The 16,151-nt window shown below is 47.2% G+C and overlaps 1 protein-coding gene across 5 annotated transcripts in view; it reads right to left on the reverse strand.

Moving 5' to 3' along the window:
- TRPM4 (transient receptor potential cation channel subfamily M member 4) overlaps positions 1 to 16,151 on the reverse strand; it is a 34,621-nt gene that overhangs the window by 7,440 nt on the left and 11,030 nt on the right. For all 5 annotated transcript variants that reach the window (XR_014298149.1, XM_082676463.1, XM_082676462.1 and 2 more), the window contains 9 exons: positions 15,989 to 16,088; positions 13,154 to 13,266; positions 12,451 to 12,783; positions 12,138 to 12,272; positions 9,333 to 9,462; positions 9,009 to 9,154; positions 7,809 to 7,921; positions 7,372 to 7,449; positions 3,484 to 3,909 (listed from right to left, as the gene is read on the reverse strand). Coding sequence is in view for 4 of the 5 variants with exons in the window: in XM_082676463.1 (XP_082532589.1) it covers positions 3,484 to 3,909; positions 7,372 to 7,449; positions 7,809 to 7,921; positions 9,009 to 9,154; positions 9,333 to 9,462; positions 12,138 to 12,272; positions 12,451 to 12,783; positions 13,154 to 13,266; positions 15,989 to 16,088 (1,574 nt within the window). In the remaining variant the exon portion in view is untranslated. The remainder of the gene's footprint in view (positions 1 to 3,483; positions 3,910 to 7,371; positions 7,450 to 7,808; positions 7,922 to 9,008; positions 9,155 to 9,332; positions 9,463 to 12,137; positions 12,273 to 12,450; positions 12,784 to 13,153; positions 13,267 to 15,988; positions 16,089 to 16,151) is intronic.

Raw genomic sequence — 16,151 nt, forward strand, 5'->3', positions numbered from 1 at the left:
ACATGTGCCATTTAGCTATGAAAGATGCCCAACTTACCCAACTAGGAGTCAGGGATGCATAAATTAAAACAAGGAGAGGTCATTTTTCCCATCAGATTGTCAAAACATGTAAAGGTTAAATTGAGAGCTACAAAATTTTAAAGATTGAAAATATCAGGTATCATCAAGCATGTCCTCAAGGGGGCAGTGTCTTACCCAGATGGTGGATGTGTAACCGGAAGAATCTATTTTACAAGGAAAGCCTTCCACATCAAGAATACACATACCCTTTGACCCACAAAGTGTACATCTCAGATGTATTATTACTTTGGAATAATAAAAAATTAGAAACAACTGAAATGTCCATCCGGAAGGGATTGGCAAAATAAAACGATTCATCCATTCAATTCTGGAGAACACAGGAAATTTCTCCTGTGTAAAATGAGATTTTTTGGAATTTTTTTTCCTGTCCAATAATTCTTCCCCCACCTAAAAAACGATGAGCTTGACAAAAATGTCTAAAACATCACTGGTATTCCTAAAGGGTGGTAGCACATGGTCCTAGCCCTTTCCTCTCAGAAGATACTTTATACAAAATACAAGGAATAAATAGAAGCACAGTGTTGTACAAAACTTTCTTGTCTTGCTGTTTTAATAAATTATTCATGTCGAATTACTTGTGCCATTTTTAACAAGGCATAGAGGAAGCATACCTCTCAGTGTGTCAACTGAGAAAAGAGTAGGGGGTCATTGCTGTCAACCATCCAGATTATAAGAGGGGATGTCAGGACACTTCATCCCCTGTAAACAGTCACTAGGTTGTGACCACAAAGTTCTTTGTCTGCTCTGTTCAAAAGCAGTGGTGTCCTAACAGGTAGGACTTTATTTAAAAACAAAAAACAAAAAAAACAACTCACCATCAGAGTACTGGACCCAGAGCAGCTAATATCTGATTATAACTTCACGTTATCTCAAGTAGAAAATGAAAGAAGCTTTGTAGAGAAATTTTGGGCCTAATTCTATCTCTTGAAGTTCAGAATTTTTGTCCCACTGCCTCATGAAAGGAATTCATTCATTTATTAAATCTGGCAAGAAGAAGTCTGTCTTGTCTGCTTTAGCCAGCGAAGACTAAAACCTTTCTTCAGGAATCTGATGCAACATTTTTAAAGAATAAGGAATATTTGCAAATACTGACATGGAAAGAATGTCAGGACATATTACAGAGGAAAAGAAGAGGTTGCAAAAGAATAATAAAATATAGTATCATCTGTGTATAATATCTGTGTATAAAAGAAGTAGGTAAATGCATAGAAAAAGAACAGGCAGGATGTGCACCAAACTGTTGATGGAGGTAACTGCTGAGAAAAGGAGGAAGCTTGAAATGGCTGAGGAAGATAATCCGTTTCTGTTCTATCCTCTTCTTCATTTGAATATAATCTTGTTCAATAAGGACGCACTTCTGCATTTCTTTGGGCATAGACTATATTCAAAGATGTTTTAAGTTGCTGGGAGACAAGATAGATGTGGCTTGAGGCGTTTATAATCTTGTGTGAGGAGAGCGACAGCAAAAGTCATGGTCAAAGCACTACTGGGGGGACTCTCAGGATGTTAGAGGAACACAAGAGACCCAGAGTCTGGGTAGGAGAAAGGAAGACCTCCAGAGGCAGAGACAGCAAAGCTGAGGCTGAGAGGAAGTGTAGGAGTTGGCTTGGCCAAGGAGAGGAGGGAAAAGTGTTTCAGGAAGGGGGAACAGCATGTGCCAAGACCCAAAGACAACACAATTTATTCCCAAGGACATTTTGATTTGCCCTTTGCCCTCTCTCTGGCACCACACAATACAATCTAGAAACTATGGAAGAAATGAACTAACATTATATAGCCCAGTCTGCGCAACAGAAAATATTTGAGGGTAATTCCTCACAGTTAAGTTTTTTGTAAATTAGCTAAGAAATAAGCAGAAACAGTCAAGATTTTTATGGAGTAAAAAGTTGACAAAGCATTGAGGCCTCCTTGATGAAATTTAAAATTATGAAATTTGACCCAGGAAAACCAGACACGCAAGAAATAAAAGCCACAAAGTAAAATTCACAAACACAGACCCTAGATTTTGGCAAAATTTGATAGGACAAAAACACAAATGTTGAACCAAATATTTGTAGTAAAACTTAACCCAAACAATAATTAATCAAGTTGAAATAATTTCAGAAACTGAAAAAGAAAATAATTGAAGGTACTTTCACTGTCCTGCAATGTAAAATCAATCAAGGCAGTTTAAAGTAACTAGAAAATAGTTCCTTGGTAAGAATCCGTCAGTACTGGTAAAATTCTAACTGCAATTTTATAATTACGCAGATTCAAAATACCAAGGATCACGGTCAAAGCCACTGGCCTTGTGAAGAAGGAACTGCAAGTGGCTCTCAGACAAGCCAGAGTGTAAATGAAGAAAAGAGAAAGAAATCAGGGAGGCAGCCCTGGCAGAGAAGGGCAGGGGCTGTCCAAGGGCGCTGGCGAGCCCCAAGAAGCAGGGCGAGACAGGCCAGCTCTGGGTATAGAAACACCCTTGCGGGCCCTGTGGGGGATGGACTGGAGGGAAGAGAGGCTGGGGCAAGGGTCCAAGTGGGAGAGGCAGGCATGGAAGTAAACAGGGGGATGAGACAGAAAGTCAAGTGCCAGGAGGACAGGGCCTGGGACCCAGGGCTATAGAGGAAGAGGAGGGAGGAGGTGAGGGTGGTAGTCGGTGTGTGGCCTGATTTCTGGGGTCCAGGGCAGGGGTGCAGCTACAGGACCATGTTGAGGACTAGAGAAACATCCTGTAAAGTCCAGATCTAGAATGAAGATCAGTGGGGTTCTCATTTTATCCTATCAGCCCTAAAGCCCGATATCCACATGTGAGCAAACGGCTTACAGAACATCTTTAGGCAGTACTTTCAATCAAGATGGGATTTTTTTTTTTTTTTTTTACGAATAAGCAGGGGTTTCCCTGGTGGCGGAGTGGTTAAGAATCCGCCTGCCAATGCAGGGGACACGGATTCAAGCCCTGGTCCTGGAAGATCCCACATGCCGCAGAGCAAGTAAGCCAGTGCGCCTCGACTACTGAGCCTGAGCTCCAGAGTCCGCGAGCCACAACTACTGAAGTCTGCGCGCCTAGAGCCCATGCTCTGCAACAAGAGAGGCCGCCGCAATGAGAAGCCCACGCACTGCAACGAAGACCCAATGCAGCCAAATTAATTAATTATTTTAAAAAAAGAATAAGCAGAGTTATTTTAAAATTGTGAATCACTATATGTATACCTGCAACTTATATAATATTGTACATGAACTATATTTCAATGAAAAAAAGAAAAAAGTGGAGTTGGATTTAGCCTCTGCCTGCCGCAGGGAAGCCAACAGTTGAGACCCCCAACCCCACCCCTCACCCCCATCCCCACTCCCACGCCCCCACCCCCAGGAAGGAAGGGTCAGAGACCGCCATGGGCCGGGAGTGTAGGGTCACAGGGCACTCACCGGCAGCCCACGCCCATGAGGAAGCAGGTCAGGGCCACCATGTCGCACTGGTTCCAGGCGTCTGAGAGGTAGAGGTGCAGGCGGCGGCGCAGTGGGGCCTGGTGGGAGTCTGTTCTGGGGGCCCCCATGGCCAGGCTGCCCAAGCTGTCACCCAGCCCCTGGCGTAACTCCTCACAGAGCAGGGTGAAGGCCCAGAAGTAGAGCAGTAGCTCCAGAGCGCTGGGTTTCTCGGGCTGGAAGTCAATGAGCAGCACGTGGGTGAAGAGCAGCAGGAAGAGGAGGTAGCTGACCACGTTGCCCATGAAGGAAGTCACCGGCGCTCCCCAGAACTGGGGCCAGCGGCGCAGGCGGCATCCCCCACAGCAGCTCCTGCGGCTGGGCGGCCTCAACACCCTCAAGGGCATCTTCTCATTAGGGTCTGTGGGCCTGGGGGAGAGAAGGGAGAAGGGCTCAATCTGACTTCTGCACCTGACTGTCACCATTATCAGGACCTCTAAACTTTCATATCCTCCTCATCCTCCTTTCCAGACATTCCCCACCTTCACGACTTCTGACCCTGCCTGACCTGAAACTAAGTCTGATGTCCGCCATCACCTTGACTTTTGACCCCTGTATCTAATTTCTGACCTCTGAAATCTACCATCAAGACTGCTGAGCCTGCACCTCTGACTTTTTCCACCTTTCTGACCTCTGGCCTCTGGGCTGGCCTCTGACTCTTGTCTGGCTTTTGTCTCCAAGTCCCTCTTCTTTCACCTTCACAACCTCTGACTCTCTGTCTGACCTTGGACCATCTATCTGACCTCTGGCCCTCAAATATGACCTCTCACCCCCTCACTTTCATGGCCTTGGTTCACCAGGTTTGACAACCCCATCCCTGAATATTAACTTCTAACCCATAAATTCTGATATCAGATTATCCAGCACAGTTTTCTCAGATAACTCTTCCTTCCCTATATCTGATCTCTGACTGTACAGCCATATCTGAATTCTAAGCTTCTAGGTCCACTCATATCTCTGACCCTTCTCACCTGAGTTTTGATCCTCTGTCCCAGTTTCATCCTAACTCTTAATTCTGACCTCAAATCAGAAACAGAAAAATGAATAATACAAATAATAATAAATTCAGAAAGCTAAAAGGAAAAATAAACTGGCTTGGAAAGGCATCCTCTCTTTATAAACCAAGTGGAAAGAAAACCCCAAAGTGGAAACAACCCAAATGTCCATCAGCTGATGAATAGATAAATAAAATGTGGTAGATTCAAACAATGGAATATTATTCAACAATAAAGGGGCTTCCCTGGTGGCGCAGTGGTTGAGAGTCTGCCTGCCGATGCAGGGGACACGGGTTAGTGCCCCGGTCTGGGAAGATCCCACATGCCGCGGAGCGGCTGGGTCCGTGAGCCATGGCCGCTGGGCCTGCGCATCCGGAGCCTGTGCTCCACAACGGGAGAGGCCACAACAGTGAGAGGCCCGCGTACCGCGCAAAAAAAATCAAAAAACAATAAAAAGGAATGAAGCACTGACACATGCTACAAAGTGGATCAATCTTGAAAACATGATGTTAAAGTTAACGAGGCCAGTCATAAAAGACCACCTGGTGTATGACTCCATTTATATGGAATGTCCAGAACAGGGAAATCCGTAGGGACAGGAAGTAAATTAGCGGTTGCCTGGGACTGGGAGAAGGGAGGAGTGGGGAGTGAGACTGTTAATGGGTACAAGATTTCTTGCTGCAGCGATGAAAATGTTTTCAAATTTTGTGATGATTTTACAACTCTGTGAATATGCTGAAAACGACTGAAAATTGTACACCTTACATGGGTGAACTGAATGGTATGTGAACTATATTTCAATAGGGCTGTTCTTTTTTTGTTTTTTTCAGGCTGTTCTAAAGGAAATAAGCAGAAAGAACAGTAAAAGCTAAAGAAAGTGAGATGCAGAGAGGAGAACCAGCTCCCCAATAATAAGAGAAAACAGACCTGGTAACAAAAATATGTGGTGGGTCAGAATGCTCCCCAAAGTCTGCCATCTTGAATCACCTCCAGGCAGGAGACACACAGATTCCTGGACGCTTCCCTGGAGGAGAAGCATCCAGGAATCTGTCCTTTTACAAAGCTCTCCAGGGAGGTGGCTTTCTACAGTGACTAAAAGCACAGATTCAGGAACAAGAAGATCTGGGTTCAAATCCCAGCTCCACGACTGACCAATCACATGATCTGAGGTGGGTGACTTAATGCCTCAGTTATGTCATCTGTAAAATGGGGATAATAATGGACCCTATGGCATAGGGTTGTTGAGAGAATTAAATGAACTGATTTTCAAAACAATTTAGCGCACTGGCCGCCCACTGTGAGTGTTCTGTAACCTCAGCTATTGTCCTCATCATATGGTACAAATGTTGGGAACTCACCAGACAAGGATACCACTATGGATCCTGACATTGGGAGCCTCTGTCTAATTTTTTTCAGTGGTCCAAATTTTTTTCTTAGTATTCTCTTCTACCTTGACAAATATTTTGTATTCTTTGTGCACTGTCTCACAAAAATTTGTATATACGTAATACATTTAAATTTGACTTGTTTCACAGCAGGTGGTAGGTTTTATAGACTTCTGGCAGTCTGATGATGTTTCTAACAGTTACCAGAAACACTTTTTCTTCTGGAATATTGGGGCTGAGGTTCCTCCCTGTTCCCATTCAGATGATTAAAGTAGAGATGGAGGGTGCAAAGATGGGGCCTCTTCCTCTGTTTCTCTATTACCATAGATTTAGACCCTTATACCTACACACACACACACACACACACACACACACACACACACACACCATTCAATAAAACAAGTGTATCAATAATAGCAGTAGTAATGCTAGTCCCCATTAACTGAGCACTTACTTTGTGCCAGGCACTACAGTATGCACATTTAATACACATTATCTCCATGAATCCTCCCAACTGTTCCATCAGGCATTGTGGTATATTGTATTACTGTGGACCAAATATTTTGGTTCCCTCCCAGTGGGAGAATTAAGAGCTAAGGAATTATCATATGACTAGTTTTTGCCAATGAAATGTGGGCAAAAGTGACACGTGTCACTTCCAAGTGGAGGCTTTAAGGTCCAGAACCTGGTTTGCCATGTCTCTTTTCCCTCTACCATGAGACCAGCAACGTCTCAGCTAGGAGGTGTTTGCTTATCCCGAAGTGGAGACCACGTGGAGCAGAGCCACAGACAACCCAAAAATGGAGCGTGAATGACAATTAAATCCTCACTGTTGCCAGCCCACTGAGAGTTTGGAATACTTTGTCATTGCAGCATTACTCAACCTAACCTGACTAACACACGTACAACCTTCTCTTTATAGCAAAGAAAGCTGAAGCTCAGGGGTGAAGCCACTTACAAAGGCAAAGTCGGGATTTGAACCCCGCTCTGCTTGACTCAGAGCCAAGTCCCCCAGCACCTCTGCTCTGCAGAAGTAACAGAAGATCGATAAATATTCAATTTCATTTGCTTAGGACTGATTTTGCCAACACCTTCATGGGTACCACAGCACAGAGATTAAGAGCAAAGGCCCTGGAGTCAGAAAAAAAAAATTGGCAAAAGATCCCTAAATGAACCAAAACCACCCGATTCCACTTGCTTTATCAAGACAGAAATACATGTATCATGAAGCAAACTGATTTTCAGTGAGGAACTCCTTGGTGGCAGAACCAAAGTTGAACCAAGCCTTGAGCCTGGCATTTGGGAAACTTCCTCAGTATTTTCAGTGGCTTCATGAAACCACCATCTCCCGAAGCCCCACTTCTCCCCTCTGGTCTTGCTCCCATTACCTGGTGCTCCTGGAGCTGCCTAGGGTGCCCCCTACCCCCACACAGTGCTGGTGCTTCACTCACTCGCCAGGCCCTTCCCCACTGATGCCCCTGTCCATGTCAAATGCCAGGTCCTTCTGCATGGGCTCCTCATCTGGCTTCCTGGCATGGAGGGACACACAGAGTGAGAAATAAGGGGAGGGCAGGTGGGAGAGGAATTCTCCAAGCCAAACTCAGTCACCCAGAGACACTGCAGGGAATGAGAGGTATCATCCCAAAGTGACCTTCCCCCCAGAGCCATAGCCAGAGGACAGAGGAATTGCCACTAGAGATACTGCAGAGACCCACCCCAAAAGCTTGCTTCCCACAGCATGCTCCCAGTCTGGGGGAGGGAAAGAGAATGAACAAGGGTGGGGGAAGCACTGGACAGACCAAGTAGAAAGGCAGCCAGAATTCAGCAGGAAGTAGAGACTGATCTCCCCTCCCCCCTCCTCCTGCCCATCTAACCCCAGGGGACTGACCTGAAGGTGATGAGGTTGGTGTAGATGAGTGGGGGGCAAAAGAAGGCGAGAACCAGGGCCCAGATGGGTGTGGTGCTGTCCATCTCCCCCCACCACTTCTGTGTCAGCAGAGACTGTGGGATGTGGGGAGGATTAGGAGGCTGAATCTCCCCACAGCCCTCTCCCAAAGACCCCAGACAAGGATCAAGCCACACTCCAGAGCACAGGGCAAATGCTCACTGTGAGGGCCATAACCACTGGGGGTGGGGGGAAAGGAGTCGAAGGCAAGGAACACCTGTCCCAGATTGTAATAGAGTTAAACAGCCAACATTTGTTAACATGATATACCAGATACTGGGCTGAGCATTTTACATAGATTAGCTCACTTAACCCTCCACACCTCCAGGAGGACAGGTACTAATATTTTCTCCTTTTTCACAGATGGATGGAGCACAGGGAGGTTACAGAAGAGGCAAAAGCTGCAATCCATGAGTTTCACCACCATTCAAAGCAAAGGACTCTGGGAAAGTATTTGAGGTGCCAACAGATCATTCCAAGAAGTGAAACGGGACTTCCTGCTGGGTAGGCAAAACTTCTTGTACTGAGGATGGGACTCTCTTTGCCCCTGTCAGATTTAGATTAAGGAGACCGAGAGTGTTTTCAGAATGTCAGGATTAGCAGGATGGAAGCAACTATGGGGGCACACAGGTCTTCCCAAAGGAAGCGTAGGATTTCCTAAACCAGAGTTCGTCTATGTCCAAAACACTAAGTAATTGTCCAGTGACACCCTTTTAATTGTTGAAGCCTGGCAGTGGACCCCTCTTAAGGAAATGGGAAGGACTTCTTGTGTGAGAGGTGAGACTTCTTACTAAAGTCCCGGGTACTCCTCTATCCGGAATATAACTTTTTTTAGTTCCCTAACCAGGGATTGAACCTGGGCCACGGAAGTGAAAGCACCACGTCCTAAGCACTGGACTGCCAGGGGGATTCCCTGGAATAGAACTTTTTAGGAGGGTTGGCTTTCCTGTGGCAGGGTGTGAGGCTTCTTTTGGGAAGAGCAACCCTTCCAGGAGAAGGCTGGGACTTTCTGGAGAGGGGTTGTCTCCAGGTGGAGAGGCTGGTCAAGACCCCAGATTGCCCACCGTGGCAGGGGGCTTATCCTCCAGACGTCCCACAGTCCGGCTGAGAACTGTTTGGGGTGTTGGTGTCTCAGATGCTCACCTGTACCCCATCCTGGGCAAAGAAGGCACGGGCATCAGCCTGCATGGCAAGGTGGAGGCAGGTGGCATCCCCCCAGAGTGGGCAGCGCCAGAGGAGCAGGTGAGCAGCCCGTTCCTCGCTGCTGCGGTAGCATTTTCCAAAGAGGTCTGGGTGCGGGACATTTACGTGAGAGGGAGGAAAAGTAGTAGGAAGATGGTGTGAGGGAAGAGATGAGGCGATTGAAGGGGAAGAGGCAGAGTGACGAGAGGAGGAATGGGTAGTTTTACAACCCCCTTCATGGCAGCTCCCTGTCTCTGCCCCACCAGGCACCCATGCCCCACGCACCAACACCCAGCCCCTCAAACTTGGCTGCCAGGTCCTTCCTCCGTGCTGCCTCCTCAGTCTCAGCCTCCAGGCGCCCCAGCACTCGCAGCAACAAACAGGCCCCAAGAGCTGAGGCCACAGAACTGGAACCCTGGAGAGACAGAGACAGGCCTCAAGTAGCTGAGGCAAGCAACAGATACTCTGAACAGCTTGGGAGAGAAGAGGGAAGCAGCTGGGGAAGGAGATGCTTGAGGGAGTGAGGGGTTTTAAAAGCTCCTATGGGGAATTCCCTGGTGGTCCAGTGGTTAGGACTCTGAGCTTCCACTGCAGGAAGCATGGGTTAGATCCCTGGTCGGGGAGCTAACATCCCGCATGCCACGCAGCACAGCCAAATAAATCAAGAAGTAAAAATAAAACAAAAAAATAAAAAGCTCCTACATGTACCAGGAAATCTAGAAGGCTACAAACATGACCAAGACTGGATGCATGCTCAGAAAAGACTATGGAAAGCCCTAAGCTTTCACCTCTGGCTCACCTTTAGGCTCAGCAAAAGCAGGCAGTGAAGGCTAAAGGCAGATTGTAAACAGCCTGCCTAAGTGTTAAAAGTCAGCTCCACAAAGAGCCAACCTGCAAAGTGGAAGGGCTTTATTCCCCCACCCCTGTGCATTTAAGGGAATCTCTGTCAAGTCACTAGCTGACCACTAAGCTAACAGAATGGGATTTCAGTGGCCATACATGACGAAGAATACAGACTTTACAAAAATAGCTTAGGAAAGTCGCTAAACAAACAACAACCACCCACAACAAGCAGCAACAACAACCCCTGAAGGAAGGAGTTAAGCTGATTTCCAAAGTTGCCATATTATAATATTCAAAATGTCCTGTTTTCAACAACAACAACAACAAAAATTATGAGGCATGCAAAGAAACAAAAAAGTATGACCCATTCACAGGACAAAAGAAATTAGGAAACGTAGCCACTGGATTTACTTACTAGAGAAAGACTTTAAATCAACTGTCTTAAATATGCTCAAAAAGCTGAAGGAAATTATGAACAAAGAGCTAAAGGAAGCCAGGAGAATGATGTGTCAGCAAATAGAGAATAGAAATAAAGATATAGAAATTATAAAAAGGAACCAGGGACTTCCCTGGTGGCGCAGTGGTTAAGAATCCGCCTTCTAATGCAAGGGACGTGGGTTCGAGCCCTGGTCCAGGAAGATCCCACATGCCATGAAGCAACTAAGCCCGTGTGCCACAACTACTGAGCCTGTGCTCTAGAGCCCATGAGTCACAACTACTGAGCCCGCATGCCACAACTACGGAAGCCCGCACCCCCTAGAGCCTGTGCTCTGCAATAAGAGAAGCTACCGCAATGAGAAGCCCGTGCACTGCAACAAAAAGTAGCCCCCGCTCGCCACAACTAGAGAAAGCCCACGCACAGCAACGAAGACCCAATGCAGCCCAAAATAATAAACAAATAAAATAAATAAAAATAAAACTTAAAAAAAAAAAGAAATCAAGTGAGAGGGACTTCCCTGGTGGTCCAGTGGTTAAGACTCCAAGCTCCCAATGCAGGGGGCTGGGTTCAATCCCTGGTTAGGGAACTAGATCCTGAATGCCACAACCAAGAGCCTGCATGCCGCAACTAAGATCCCACGTGCCGCAACTAAGACCCGGCGCAGCCAAGTAAATAAATAAATAAATATATATTAAAAAAAAAAAACACAGATCACACCCATTAGGATGTCAATTATAAAAAAGAAAGAGACAGAGAGAGAGAGGAAGGACGAGAAAAGAGAAAAGAAAATAATAAGTGTTGGTAAAGATGTGGAGAAATTGGAACACTTGTGTGCATTGCTGGTGGAAATTTAAATGGTACCACCACTGTGGAAAATAGTATGGCAGTTCCTCAAAAAATTAAACCTAGAATTACCATATGGTCCAGCAATTCCACTCTTAGATATGTCCTCAAAACAACTGAAAGCAGGGACTCAAACAGATATTTGTACACTCGTCATAGCAGTATTATTCACAATAGCCAAAAGGTCAAAACAATCCACATGTCCATCAACAGATGAATGGATAAAGAAAAGGTAGTATATCCACACAATGGAATATAATTCAACCTTAGAAAGGAAGGATGTTCTCATACATGCTACAACACTGAGGAACACTTATCTCAATTAAAAAAGAAAAATCTATTTATTTTTAACCAATGACCGGATGGGCTGAAAATAACCCAGGGCTGAAGAACTCCTGTCAAGATATTTCTTTGACATAAAGATAGGGTCTATCTTTGATCCTATTCGAATACCATGACTTTTTTTTAAACTTCTCAAATGTGTCCCAACACCTACGTCTCACCAGCTTTAATCCAGGCCCCCATCTTGGCTGCCTGAAGCTCTACCTTCCTACCTGGCATCCTTGCCTCTAGTCTTGTCCCCTTCTGCATTGCAACTACGACAATGCATCTAAACTGCAAGCACAATTATGCTGAAATGAATCCCCATCAGCTACAGATAATGTCTCACTTCCTCCTACAAGCGACCACTCTGAAAGGATGAGATTGATGCATATATATGAACAAGGGTAAATGCCCAATATATATTGTTAATGGAGAAAGCAAGTTACAAGAAATTCATGATATGGGGGGTGGGGGTGGGGAGGAAGAAACAGCACTCGGGGTCATATATCAAGAATGGAGTGGGGTGGGGGACGAGTGATATCCTAGGTCAGGGAATCTTACTGCTCAAGCATTGGAGTTCGGTAGAAATAAAGGACAGGAATGTAGGAGCAAGTAGAATCAGAGATCAAGACAGCACTCACCATCTCCCAGAAGTACACGGCCATCTGAGCCCTGTTGAGCAGCAGTGCCCAGAGGAGCAGGTCACTCCAGGGTGCCTGCTCGGGGACGGCTTCCAGCAGAAATTCTGAGGTGGCCTTGTCCCACGGCAGAAACGACTGGAGGCGAGGAAGGCGTGGTGAGCGTTGTCTCCGCCCCAGACCTTTCCTGACTCCGCCCCAACCATCAGCCCCACACCCCGTTCAGTCACACACCCCGTGCTCTGACCACGCCCCATCCTGGCATAGCCCCGCCCCCAGACCCTTTTGTGCTTCCCCCACCCACCCCGTTCCTTACATTTTCCATGCTGCCATCGCCCAGGTGGGTGCCCCCGGCGGGGAACGTCGGCGCGCACGACTTCCCCAGCAGCATCCGCAGCACCTGCCCCACCTTAGGGGGTTGTGGCTCCGCAGAGGGTTCAGAGACTGGGCCTTTGTTGCCTGTGCTGTGGGACACCTGGTCCAAAAGGCTGTGGATAAGTGAGTTCGGGGGCGCTGCGTTGTAGAGCTGGGCCAGGCGCGTAGGGGTCAGGAAGTGGCCCAGGCTAAGGCCATGGGAGATGAGCAAGCGCACGAACTCTGGCCGGTCATTCAGAAGGGCGTCCATGAGGGAGGCTTCCAGGTGGAAAGACTGGTGGGGGTGGAATGAACGGGGGAAGAGTTGAGCACAGAGACAGGCAGAAGGCCAGGTGAGGTCAGAGATTAAGGACAAGAGTTGGGGGTACAGAGCTATGAGTGATGGATAGATGGATGGATGGTCAGATGGATGGATGGGTGGAGGGATGGATGAGAGGATGGATGGGTGGGCAAGTAGATGGATGGATGGATGGGGAGAGAGGGAACAAGATGGGGACAGATGGACAACCAGAGATGGATGGACAATTAAGAGAAAGCTGGACACGCCATAAAGGAAGATAGAGCCAGATGCCAAAGGAGTCAGGGAGTGGGGGAAATGCATCCCTCTTGTCAGGATCCCCAGTCGCCAGTCCCCAACCCCTCACCCGCCACTGGATATCCCCCCGGAAGAGTTCACTCTGGGCAATGTCCACACGGTTCCAAGCCACAGCCAAACGCAACTCATCCAGGTAAGCTGAGGCTTCAGAGGTCCCACAGGCTGAAAGGGTGAGAAGGAGAGGGGGCAAGAAGTCAGGGGAGGTTGGGAAGATCTGATGGGTGTCTGTATCACTTCTACTCGAGATGCCTGACATTTAAACTCCGTATAAAGGCAGTGTTGTTGGGCAGAGTCTGGGGTCTTAAGAAGTCAGCCTATTACAAGCATAAGGTCATTCAAACCCAGGGGCAGAGGTGAATGTAAAACTCTTCAGACCAGTGGTTGAGAGGCCCCAAGACAAGGAAAGGGAATCATTTATTCATTTAACATTTACTGAGGTAGGCTACAGACCAGGCAGTAAGAGGGATGAGAGAGATTGGATACAGTCCCTACCCTGAAGGAGCTCATTCCTGGGAAATATGTCCCAGAACCACATAACTGCCCTTAGAGTGATCGGTGCCCTTGGAGGAGGGCACAGAATGTGATTAGGACCCAGGGGAGGCTACAGTCACAGAGGTATGGAGAGACCCAAGGGAGCCTCCTAGGGGATGCATATTGAGGTAGGGCTTTTGAAAGACTAGTAGGATTTGGAAGTGTGCATCTAAGACGAGAAAAGAATCATCAGGGCGGCAGGAGCAGCTTGAGCAAAAGCCTTGGTGCAGGAAAGCACAGGCTATGATGGCAAGTGTGAGTCACTCTGGTCTCCTGCAACCTGGGAGTATTTGTGAGGCGAAAAGTAGCAGAAAAAATGTAAACATTAGCCGGACTTCGGAAGACCTTGGAGGTCATTAAATAGAACAAGGAAGAACAAGTGGCCTTTAAAAATCTGATCGGATAATTTAATGGATCCAAAAGTGTGCGGTCAGCCTCGTGTGACCTTGGGCAAGTCACTTTCCCCCTCTCTAAGCCTCAGTTTCTTCATCTGCAAACTGGGCAGACGGTCCTTACAGGAAGGGTTAGAGGATCAGGGGCAATAATGTGTGCCAGCTGCTCAGCACAGTGCCTGGCTGTTCCTAGACTCTTATGAAGCATTCATCCCCTTCCCTCTTCCTTCCTCACCTGCTGAAACCCCATCCCTTCAACTCTGCCAACACTGAGACTGTCCAGCCATCTCCAGTTTCCCCAGCAGAGTGTGATCACTTGTACTTCTGCAGGCAACAGACTTAAAACACCACCCCCTCAAACCACATCTTAGAGAGCTGCTGTGTTTCCTCCCAGGAGGCTGATGAGTTAACTTCTGTAAAGTAAATCCGATTTGCCCACTGACTGTCATCCTCTATTAAAGGATGTGTCCCCACAAGAAACGGAATCATATTAAGAAGAGTTCCCATTTATTAGGCTCCCCCTGGGGACCAGGCACTGCCCATCATCTGCCTCTAAGGCTCACAACACTCCTGCCAGGTATTATCTCAATTTTTCAGAGAGAGAAACTAAGGCTCAGAGAGGGAAAGTCTCTTTCTCAAAGTCACACAGCAGAGAGGGGGCCAAGCTGATACTCAAATTTTAGTTTTATCTGATTCCAAAGTCAAAAATAACTACCACACCACAGAACATGGTAGATGCAATTGGGGTGGGGACCTGGAACTCAGAACGCATTACAAATTGACACTATGCCTCTTGGGAGTTTTTATCTAAGTGGGTGTTTTCCCTGTAAAACTCTTCTGACACCAAAAATGACCCTCCCCACCCACATCCCCACAGAGCCCTGGGGATCCCCCTTACCACTTATTCATCCCACCTCCGCATCTTACTAACTCCTAATTCTACTGGCTCTTCAAGGCCGCCCGGTTTAAATACCACCTCCCCATTTTTCTCCCCTTTCTGACAGCAGTGCCTCTCCCATGCTTTTGTCTTGAATTTTACTTAAGGTTATGTCCAAACAACGCTGGTAGGATCTGCTTTTATCTCTGAGCCTAATCTTTGTTGAATGAATAATGAGCTCCATCCTCAGCCTCTACCAAGCAGCCATTATGCTCCCTACCTTGGTTTTCATCATTCATTCCTCTAGTGACATATCAGGAGTTCCTTGCTGGGAGACAGCACTCTGGTTTTTCTCTGATTCCACCACCCCTCAGGGCTTAAAACATATTGGAGGCATATAGGAAAAGTAGAAAGGGTGAGTGGGTGGATAGATGGAAGAATGGATGGATGGAAGAATGATGAGTGGATGGAATTGTTACTAGATGTGTGAATAAACTGGTAGAAGGATGGGTGGATGGCAAGATGGATGGATGCTTGGATGGATGGCAGAATGAAGGATGAATGGAATAATGGGTAGATGGAAAGATCAATGTACATATGGCTGGCTGGCTGGATAAAGGATGAAAGGATGGGTGGATGGATACAACAGAAGGAAAGCAACGTTGGAACATAATGAAAGTATCTTGGGAAAGTTGCCCAAATAGCACCGTGCAAAGCCCCAAAAGGCAATGATAAAAGGAAAAAGATAAAAACGGGCACAGGGCTTCCCTGGTGGCGCAGTGGGTGAGAGTCCGCCTGCCGATGCAGGGGACACGGGTTCGTGCCCCGGTCCGGGAAGATCCCACATGCCGCAGAGCGGCTGGGCCCGTGAGCCATGGCCGCTGAGCCTGCACGTCCGGAGCCTGTGCTCCGCAACGGGAGAGGCCACAGCAGTGAGGGGCCCGCGTACCGCAAAAAAAAAAAAAAAAAAAAAAAAAAAAACGGGCACAATTTAGATTAGAGAGGATGGATAAAGTGCCGAGGCCAAGAGAGGTGTCCAAAGTTGAGCTGACAATGGGGGAAGTTTTGGGACTCCAAGCCTTACCCTTGACAAGGGCCTTCAAAACAATGGTCTCAAATTCCTCAGGGCCATCATCAGTTGAATAGACTGTCAGCAGCTCCTTCCGACTCATGATCCTCTCCACCTGCAGAATACCAAGTTTTGCAACCCACACCCAACTCCCTGGCCCTGTCCACAGAGATATAGA

The sequence above is a fragment of the Grampus griseus genome, assembly GCF_964374135.1.
Source record: "Grampus griseus genome assembly, chromosome: 19".
Taxonomy (NCBI): domain Eukaryota; kingdom Metazoa; phylum Chordata; class Mammalia; order Artiodactyla; family Delphinidae; genus Grampus; species Grampus griseus.